Source organism: Condylura cristata, unplaced genomic scaffold, assembly GCF_000260355.1.
Source record: "Condylura cristata isolate star-nosed mole 26May11 unplaced genomic scaffold, ConCri1.0 scaffold00042, whole genome shotgun sequence".
Lineage (NCBI taxonomy): Eukaryota > Metazoa > Chordata > Mammalia > Eulipotyphla > Talpidae > Condylura > Condylura cristata.
This window is the reverse complement of record NW_004567143.1, coordinates 299,037-309,055: the sequence shown is the minus strand read 5'-3', so window position 1 is coordinate 309,055 and position 10,019 is coordinate 299,037. Positions and strand designations below refer to the sequence as shown.

The 10,019-nt window shown below is 52.7% G+C and overlaps 2 protein-coding genes across 2 annotated transcripts in view; both read right to left on the bottom strand.

The window, feature by feature from the left end:
* GSTK1 (glutathione S-transferase kappa 1) overlaps nucleotides 1–1,474 on the bottom strand; it is a 16,471-nt gene extending 14,997 nt beyond the window's left edge. The window contains exons 1-3 of the mRNA XM_004694332.2: nucleotides 1,426–1,474; nucleotides 907–1,235; nucleotides 502–570 (exon numbers count right to left, since the gene is read on the bottom strand). Of these exons, the coding sequence (XP_004694389.1) occupies nucleotides 502–570; nucleotides 907–1,235; nucleotides 1,426–1,474 (447 nt within the window). The remainder of the gene's footprint in view (nucleotides 1–501; nucleotides 571–906; nucleotides 1,236–1,425) is intronic.
* A 1,563-nt stretch (nucleotides 1,475–3,037) lies between these two features.
* LOC101624443 (taste receptor type 2 member 39-like) overlaps nucleotides 3,038–10,019 on the bottom strand; it is a 16,121-nt gene continuing 9,139 nt past the window's right edge. The window contains 3 exon segments of the mRNA XM_012733837.1: nucleotides 3,038–3,184; nucleotides 4,168–4,277; nucleotides 8,712–8,812. Coding sequence (XP_012589291.1) covers nucleotides 3,038–3,184; nucleotides 4,168–4,277; nucleotides 8,712–8,812 — 358 coding nt within the window.

The window sequence follows — 10,019 nt, the reverse complement described above, 5'->3', positions numbered from 1 at the left end:
GATGCTGCTGGGTCACCCAGTTTCTGAGTCTCAGCGGGCCCCAGGACTGGGAGGCAAGAGGGCCCGGGAGAGGCAGAGGCACAGTGACGCTTGTCCTGTCAGCGTCAGCCGGGTGCTGGCTCCCTGCACACCCCACTCTTGTTTCATCGTGACTTTCCTCCCACGCTGCCTCCAGTATTTAGAGAATCGAGCAGTCACTTGGCCGCTATTAACCGCCTCTACTTCGGCTTAGTGCTCGCAGCCTCCCCAAGGATCGTCTTCACAAACGGCCCCCCGTGCACGCGTGTAGTGGACACCACCCTTGTGCCCCACCCACAGACATGGGCTTCTTTCGCTGAGTCCAAAACCGTGGCCTGTGCTCCTCATTTTCCTCAGCACCTCGGTGGCGTGTGCATCGGGCCAGCCCTCCTCCCCAGCCCCGCACTTGGCTTTCCCTCCTGCTGCGTGGGCTGCGTGCCATGCTCCACTGTGGGGTAGGGGATCCTTGGTAGGGGTGCCTACCATCTTCACCAGGCTGCCACAGCTGTGCGAGCTGAAGGCTGCTCCCTGGAAAGGGGCCCCAGGGCCAGGCTGCCAGGAGGCGGGGGAAGTGCGAGAGCTGCCGGTCCTGAGCGGCAGTCTGGGAGCTCGTGTGTCCAGGCAGCAGTTGCTCATTAGCTGCTGCTGCTAAGAATCTCAAGTTAAAATGTTCATTTCAATTTGTGAGAGGAGCTGGCTTCTTGAGGAGAAGGGTCGGAGCAGGACGAGGGGAGGAGAGAATGGCGAGGAGAGAAATCTGGGCCAGGACAAGGCAGAGCTGGCAGGAGCCTCCCTCCGGGGGTCTGGGGGGCGGCAGGGTGGGGCCCTTTCAGCAGGAGGCACGGTTGGTGCAGACACCCTCCTAGGGCTGCTCAGGGGGGGCAGCACCGAGTGGCCCGCAGGGGAGGCAGCCACGGCCACTTTGCTGGCACCTGAATGTTGGACATGGACAGAAACAGAGCCGCTGCCTTGGAAACGTAGAGCGGGAGAAAGGAGCTGCTGGTCGTGATGGCCCCCGAGGGAGACGATCAGCAGGCGGCGGAGAGGACACAGGACCAGTGGAACGGAGACCGCCAGGAGGAGCCGGACAGCCAGGCTGGCCACGCTGGACTCAGAGAAGGACACGTGGGCAACGGCAGAGAGGCCGTCCGCCTTCTTGGTGGTTTCACAGGCAGGGATGGGGCAGAATCGTTGACGTTCCTGTGGAGAAGGTGAAGCTGCAGCCCAGGGAGATGAGTAGGGACAGCCTCAGAACCAGGCTCCTGAGCTCCAGTCTGGTTCCGGCCCCCCACCGTCCCACCCGCTCGCTCTGTCTGTTTACCCGGCGGGGCCAGAGTCCACGCTAGGAATGCTGGTGTCCCCACGACCCTTGTCCTTGGCTCACAGATTTGTCACCTGCTAAATTACCTGTAAAACGTGTACAGCCCCTTTGACCTGCTTTCTCTGGGTTCCTCATGGTGTCCCTTGTTTGGAGAGAGGCTTTTATCCCAGTGGTTGGCGTGTGTGAGTAAGAAATTCCTGTCAGCTCCCCTATGAACACCTGTGGCTTAGAATGGAGTTGCTTCCAGAAAGGCCCTCTGTTATGTTGCCAGAGAGTACACAGAAAAGCCCCAGCGGGTTGCCACTTGGGTTCCTTAGACACAAAGCCCAACACAGTCCCAGATTCGCTCTGCCCTGTCACTGGCCTCAGTTTGCTGATATTCACATGTCCGGTCGAGCTCAGAATCAGGTAGACAGCCTGGGACGGCTCCAGAGTGTTCTCAACAGGTGTTGACGCTGGGCAATGTGATGAAACCGGAAGTTTAATTTCCTGTTTCTTCACCCTGACTGAAACCCCACGGACCCTGGCATTTTGAAAGTAAATGGAGGCGCCCCGGACTCACCCCTGACCTAGTTTGTCACCGTCCCGGATAGGGCCCAGGTGTGTGCTGTTTCCCAAAGGTCATCTAGCTGGTGACCAGGATCGGCAGCTGACGCCTTCGCTCCGGACTCGGGGTCTGGGGCCGATCGGGGCCTCCACTGGCGCCTCATCTTGCACCTCTGCTGTCAGTCGGGGCAAGTCCAGCCAAGGCTTCCTGTTTGTTTTGTAATTGTCTGGCCTTTACAGTTAGCAGATTTCACTCCTCCTCACCCCAAATTTGTCTTCTCTTGGAAAATTAGAAGATTTGGCAAAATCAGGTTTGCACGGTGAACTGGCTGAAAGGGAATCACGGCTGCCCCTTTAAAGCAGGCGAGTACGTCACCCCCCTTTTCGTTACGACATCCACCTGTTCCCAGCCTCTCCGCACCCCAGGCCCCTGGCGTTGCCATTGGCCTATGCTTGTGAATTATATTTATGCTCTGAGTGGAGGGATGCTAAAGGTAATTTTCCCACTCCCCCCCAATTAATTTTAGTTCCAGTAAGGGAGCCAGGGATTTATTTTTATTATAAATTTGCTTTATGTTCAATCATGTTTATATATGCTCAGCATCAGAGCAATAAAGTGCAAAATTAAGGAAGCATTGTCCAGAGAAGTGAAATTCATGTCAGCTCAAAGACTTGTCCGAGGATGTTCTCAGCTTTTTTATTCATAATTGAAACGGGAAACATGGCTTTGGGAGATTCTGTGTCTTCTCTCAGAGTCACTCACTGATGTCTCTTGTACCAACAGAGGCGATTCGAACCTGTGAGCAGCTTTCACAGAGCCCCGTCGCCAAGCTCCCCTTCTTGTCCTGTCCAGGTTAGGCCTGTAGTGAACCCTGTCTGCGGTTTCTTGCCCATGCCTGGTGGCTCCTCTGCTCGGGTGTCATCTGCTGGTCACTTCCCAATGCCCTGAATGGCAGCAGAGGGGCCTGGTGGGCAGGGTCTGCCTACAGCCCCTAGGGCTGGGGGAGGGGCAGGGAGCTGCCTGGGGGTGTTTTGGGGGGGCTTCAGGCTGCCACCTCTGGGCTCCTCCCAGCGCCACGTTTGTAGGAACGTGGGGCCAGTTTTCTTATGCTGTGGCGTTTTCTTATTTGGGGAGCTGGAATGCAGGCAGCTTTACTTGAGGGAGGCTCTCATGGTGGAGCCAGACACCCCAGGGTTCGCATTCTTGGCTGTGATGTCCAAAGCTTTGGTCCAGGTCCAGGAGCGCATGGACAGGAAGGAATGTGTGACGAGGGGTCGTTCCCTTCCACTCTCTTCAACCTGTGGAGGGGTGGCGGCGCAGCAGGGGAGGCAAGAGGGGGCCTCTCAGGGACGGGTCCTGTCCTAGCTCTCGCTCACCACTCACAGCTACGTGGGGAGCCAGAGGCAGAGGGGGGCTGCAAAGTTGTGCCTGAGTCTCCCACTGCCTTGGCCCCCTGGGCCCGCGGAGGCCCCGACAAGGTGCTTTTCTGCACCAGGGTACGTGCGCCTCACTCTGCAGACTCCCCACTTGTTCTGCACCCCCTGTATTTGTTTATAGGGGTCTCCTCAGGGCCTCACTCTCCGCAGCCCACTGACAGTGGCACACTACTCCTTCCGTGTCCACAGAAAGGCCTGGTTTCCCGAGGGGCGCAGCGGTCACATTCAGGGGCATTTGCGACCATGGGTTCAGCAATGCATGGAGAGAAGAAGGCCACAGAGGAGACCCCCTTCCCCAGCAGTCTCTTTCTCATCTCCAGGGAACATAAATTCTGCCTTGGGGAGAACAGGAAAGAGAAATCTTCAGAAAATCTTGTCTGACAGTCTCCAAGCCAGGGCGGCTAAGCTTAAAAACACCCATGTACATGTCCACCCTCTAAGATTCTGAATATTTGTTCAGCAAAAAAGCTCAGCTTTGGGCCCTCCCTGGTGGCGCAGCGGGTTGAAGCACAGCATTGGGGGGCTAAAGCCACTTCAGCATGAGTTCAATCCCCGCTCGCCCTGGAGGTGACCCACAGGGCGCGGCAGACCTCTCCTGACCCGCCCGCTGCTCCCCTCAGCAGTGTGCCTCAGTAGATCTGCCTGTTCTGCTCCCCACTCTGTCTTTGGTGAATCCTTTCACCACCCCTGCACCTCTGGCCTGTACCCCAGTTCTGGATGCACAAATAAATACACTTTTTTTTTTTATAAAGCTGAGCTTTGGTACCCCAAAGCTGCCCATTGGACAGGGGAGGGCTGAAGCCCTCTGCTCTCTAGGGTGCGCCTGTGTGTTGTTGAGTAGACACCAGGATCCACTCGGGCAGCAGGAACCTGGCCACTTCCTTGTGGTAGTGACCAGCGACTTCCTGGTTCTCAGCGGACACATGCCCCATCAGGTAGAGGTCCGGAGGCTCAGCTATAGAGAGTGACTTACAAGGCGGAATTTTTTGGCTTGTGAAACTCAATGTCCATATACAATATTAGAAAATCAGGGTTTTTCCCTTTGTCTATGAAAAGCAGGATGACGAAAATCGATCCTATGTTCCACTTTGTGAACTGAAGACCGTTTTCCTAAGTGCTTATTTGGCAAAGCACACACGCGAGGAAGCCACTTAGACGGCTACACAGCTAGGCTGAGAGCCGCCGGGCTGTGCCGAGGTGCAGACTGCATGGGCAGGTCAGCAAGGCTGTGTTGGTGTTTCTAAAGAGAGCAGTTACGTGTTTAAGCGAAAAATCTGCCCAGGACATGGAGTTCTTCACAGATAGCAAGTTGTCAAAGAGCCGCTAATGAATGTAGCGGAAGTTGTCCTGAAAAGAGAGAGAAACGTGCAAGTTGTAAGTGCAGCAGAAACGCTGTTGCGCAAGGCGCTGTGAACACAGCAAGAAAGTGGAAGGGTAATGTGTGTGCAGAAAGTTTTCACCACGGTGACATTTGTGGTTTCAGCTGACGAGGGGCCATGTTTAGTGATACTTGGATGTAATCATTAGCTCTATTTATTCAGTGTGGATTCGAGCATTTTTCTCTGACTGAAAATATTGGACAATGTGCCCATGCCTGGCGCACACCAGGAAGTCACGAAGAAATTCAGTGTGGTGCTAGAGGCGGCTTCCCAACAGTTTAATGGAGCCCCCCCCCCCACCTGGGAGAGAGGGGGCTGATGTTGGACTGGAACCTGAGTTCCGCATGGCCGGGTAGGTAAGGACACGTCCATGCACACACTCAGATATCCCGTGGGAACTGTTTTCTGCTACAAATTAAAAATAGAACCCGTCTTGGGCCCTCCTGGTGACGAAGAGGGTTAAAGCACAGCACTAAGAAGCTAAAGCCACTTCCGCATGAGTTCGATCCCCGCCTGCCTGCCCCGGAGGTGACCACATGGCGCGGCAGACCTCTCCTGACCCGCCCGCTGCTCCCCTCAGCAGTGTACTTCGACACTCTGCCGGTTCTCCTCCCCACTCTGTCTCTGGTGAAGCCTCTCAACCCCCGCACCTCTGGCCTGTACCCTAGTTCTGTATGCACAAATAAATAAATCTTAAAAAAAAAAAATAGAATTCATCTTGGACACGGAGCTGCCACCTGTGAGCGGGATCCCTCCCGGGACGTGGGCCCACTTTGTGCGTGGTTTGGTGAATCAGACACGTGTTCCAGCCGGCTGCTCAGTGCACAGTAGGGAGTCTCATTCGTGACCCAAGTTGAAGAATTGTTGAATTCATTCTCATTGTCTGAGGGGAAAAAAAAAAAATCCGTGTTTACCCTGAGCAGCAAAGATTGTTTTCCATCACAGCCTCTGGGTTGAGAAGCACTTTGGACAGTTTCCACAAAGGCAGCTGTGAAAACATCACGGAAAGCGGGCTCTGGCCCGGGCTGTCCTGACTCTTGTCTGTGCTGCTATTAGTGTCTGCAGATGTTAACTGGTGGCCTGAGCCCATCAGGGAAATCATGATGCACCGAAAACTGGCTCCCCACGTTGGCTTCTGGTGGCTTTGAGACCCTGTGAAGAGAAGCCACCCCCTCGCCCCCCTCCCCCCTCAGTCTACCTAGGGTGTAGAAGAGGATCCGCATTGTGCCCCAGGTCGGAAGCTGGGGACCAGCAGCTGTGAGAGATTTTCTGAAATCTTTGAAGGTACCTGTTTTTCAACTTCTCTTATTAACTAAAGCAAACCTAAACATCATGCCTAGCCAAGGCTGAATTCTGTGTTCACATCAAACTGGATACGAGATTTAACAATGAAGTGTCAGTGCCAAAGGAAAAAACGCAGATTTCTGGTTCCAAAACAGAAGTTAACAAATGGTAAAATAAAATGTGAAAAGGAAAGTGTTTCTATTATATGTGTTTAAAATATATATTTTCAAATTTAAAATGCAATTGTCAATAGCACACATATATGTATTATGCTGACAGTCACGGTTAAAGAAAATTAGTTACTTATCCTGGCACTTGTTTTTCTTACCTCGGATATGTTCACCCACAGCTACTTATGCCCCTAACGTTTTCAGAGACTTCTTCAACTCTTGGGACAAAGAATTACGCCCTAGCTCTGACGAGTAGCGGGCACGTTTCACCACGAGGTGGCGTTTCTGAGTCTTTGGAAAACGGAGCAACTACTGAAATCGTCCACTAGTGGGCGAACATGCTCTTTCTTTCTGAACAGGCTCAAGGAAACCTTTCCTGTTTTTGGCAAGTTGGCTGAGTGTCTTACCTGCGCAGGAAAGCTCTGAAACTTTATACTCACAACGTTTTTTCAGACACCTTCCATGAGAAAACTCTTCTACCAGCAGACTGGTTAATACTAATTTTTGAAAGATACGTTGCCAATAGAATCTACTAGATTCCTAACTAGACCAACTGTAGCTGCCCTCAGCATCAGAACACCAGGATACCCGTGCTGCAGGTGTCCTGAGGCTTGGTAGAGGTGAGTGAGCTAAGGTGCAGGAAGCGAAGGGAGTGGCACCTGGTGGTGACGTCATCTCTAGACTGTCAGGTGATGCATCACTGCTGATTCCTTTAGCTTTGTCTTTGGGTTTCTATTCAAGTTCACTGTGAATGTTCTCTTTACCAAAAGGTACTTACTTGAGTAATTAGTAATCATCCCACACAGGAAAGGGCTATGAGATCTCATATAGAGGTTGTTCAACAATTTTTTTTTTGAGCATAATAAATTAATGATTTGCCGCACTGAGGAGAAACAGGCATACAATGGCCATTGTTTCTAAACAAAACTGAAGTCTTTTGTATTCATTTCTCCAGCAAATATTTATCGAACTATAGAAATGATCCCTGAAAGTATAGTCTTAGCAAATATTTATCAAGTGCCTGTTATGTCCCAGGCACTGGAGAAAAATTGTGAACAGGACAATTTTTTTTTCTAAGGATTTACAGAACTGGGGTACAGGCTAGAGGTGCAGGGGCGGTGAGAAGATTCACCAGAGACAGAGTGGGGAGCAGAACAGGCCGACTGACGAAGTACACTGCCAAGGGCAGCAGCGGGCGGGCCAGGAGAGGTCTGCCGCGCCATGTGGGTCCCCTCCGTGGCAGGCGGGGATCGAACTCATGCTGGAGTGGCTTTAGCTTCTCAGTGCTGTGCTGTAACTCCCTGCGCCACCAGGGGGTGCCAGCAGGACAAATTTTTATCTTCATGAAACTTAGTTTAGTTTCTGTTGGGGTGGGGAGGGAGTTTGGGAAGAGCAGATAATACATTAAACACATACATTTCAGATGATGGTAACAGCCACAGAATGTATAGATTTTCAACAAGGGTGCCAAGACTATTAAGGGGGGGGGGAGGAGGAGTAGTCTTTTCAGAAGACTATTGAATATGCAAAAAATAGTTAGCTTTCTATCTTATACCATATACAAAAAATTAACTCAAAATATCAAAGACTTAAATCTAAGAGCTAAAACTGTGGAATTCTTAGAAGAAAATGTGCATAAATCTTTGTGATCTTGAATTATGCAATGGCTTCCTAAATCTGACAAAGAACAAGCCATGAAATAAAAATAGGAAAATTGGACTTCATCAAAATTAAATGAATCTGCGCATCATAGGACACTATCAAGAAAGTGAATCTAACCACATAAAAGGAGAAAACGTTTGCCAATCATCTCTCTGGTAAGGGGCACCCGAACTGCAATGCCAGGCACAGGGAGCAGGGTCTTGCTCCCCAACCCCATCTCCCTACCCCTGGCATATGCTGAACGTGCCCGTAAGGTTCAGTTTTCCCCAGATGACCCTCAGAGGCCAAAGAGCTCTTTAATTGCCTTGCATGAGGGCTTTACAACGTTGGCCCTGCTTACATTCTCGATAATTCTTCGTAGGAACCTGTACCAGGCATTGTGGGGCTCCCTGATCTAAAATGTCTCCAGACATGTCCAACTGCCCCACCAGGGGGCAAGAGCTGCCCCACGTTCTGCACAGCTTTGCAGAAATGTGCCCTGCCAGGCCCGTGCGGTCTGGGCGCCACACCGTGTCCCTCGGCCTGCACACTGCGCGTGGGACCCCATGGCTCACCTTGGGGTGCTCGCAGGCCAGCTCCTGTTGGCAGCCCCGGGAGCCTTCCCTTCCCCTTCCATCCTGGGCGCAGCCCTCCTTCTTGGACTTGCTGTTCCTGGCGAGCAGTGGGCCACTCTGACCTCTGCTTCTGTCCCATCTCCCCTTCGGATTCGGTGACTGTCTTTTATCTATGAAGGGTCACACAGTGGGAGGGCTTTCAACTCCTTTATATAGGCCCTCCCCCCATAAAGGCCCTTGTGAGGACCCACCGGGGGACCCAGATAATCTGCCCATCCACTTGGTTCCCTTCACCCTGGGGAGCTGGGTGCTCAGGTACTAGAGGTGCTCTTCTGCTTACCACCATCTGTGTTGGGGTGCACACCACCAGAGGGCACCGAGTAGCCGTTGGCACCCCCTTTTGGTAGGGGGTACCATGTGCTTCCCGACTCCCTGTCCTGGCTGGAGAAGGGGGGAGAGGGGAGAGGACACTTTACAGTAGGTGGGAGATGAGGGATTTGACTACAGCTGGGCTGAACTTTATTTTCTGATGGAAAACGGCGCCATCTGTACTTCTGACACGTGTGGACATTCACAGGCTCCTGGCCACGGAGCGCCTAGAGCCTCAGTCAGGGGAGCCGTGTGGAGAGAAGATCGTTCCCGGCGGCCGGTGCTAGGATCCAGCTCAATGACAAATCTGGCATTGGGATCGTTGGGAAGCGCTTTCAAAATCCTGTTGACTCACCCCACCGCAGAAACCGGAAAGACCCTCTCCCCCGGGAAGGGGGGTGAGCTAGGTCTGTGTTCCTGTGCTGGAGGCTGGAGCAGCCCACGGCTTCCCAGTTTTCCCAGGAACACGGGATGATATTTTTCATACTGAGAAATTTGGAGGGAAAGAGGTAGAAGGAGAGAAGAGGAGGTAGTGGGGAGGGGTGGAAAGAGCCCATGACATTCACAAGGCAGGAACCAGCAGCGGTGGTTAGGATGGCGCTGGCAGGCAGAGCTGGGGCATATGGCCTCTGCGGGAGACGGGACAGCGCCTGTCTCCGCCGCTCTGAATTAAACTTTAAAATGCTTCCCACTGAGTAAATGTCTGGCCCGCAGAAACCCTGCGATGGTAACCAGGAAACTTTGGGGCTTCCTGAGGACACCAAGTAGCGATCTGAAGCGGATTCTCTGCTTGCGAGGGGGGAGCCTGCCTCCTTCACTGCTGGTCCCCATAACACTCCCAAGGACGAAAGCTGCTGGTGGCAGGCAGTGGCTAGAAGGAAAATGACCTGTGACGTTTTATTACGTGATCGATGTGTGTGTCGTTGTGAGGATCACTTGAAGCCTTCAAAAGTGATCAGTGTGTTCTATGAACAGTGCTTCCACAGAGAGAGAGAGAGAATTTGGGCTGAGGAAAAAAATTGGGGAGGTGGGGGGAGAATGTGGAACATGAAAAATGACTGCGTTCTGTGCAGGACACGAGATGCTGGTGTGTGGGGGTGGGGTGGGCTACTCCAGATAAAATGCAGCGGGCAATGAGAATAAAAATAAAGCACGCAGATAAGTCGTGCCAGTGACATCAGCTGAGGGCCTGCGACGCACACCCTGCAGAAGGGGGCCCCAATTCTCAGAGAGAAGAACCAGGCTCCAGAGGGTGTGGGGAGAGGGCTTGTTTGCAGCA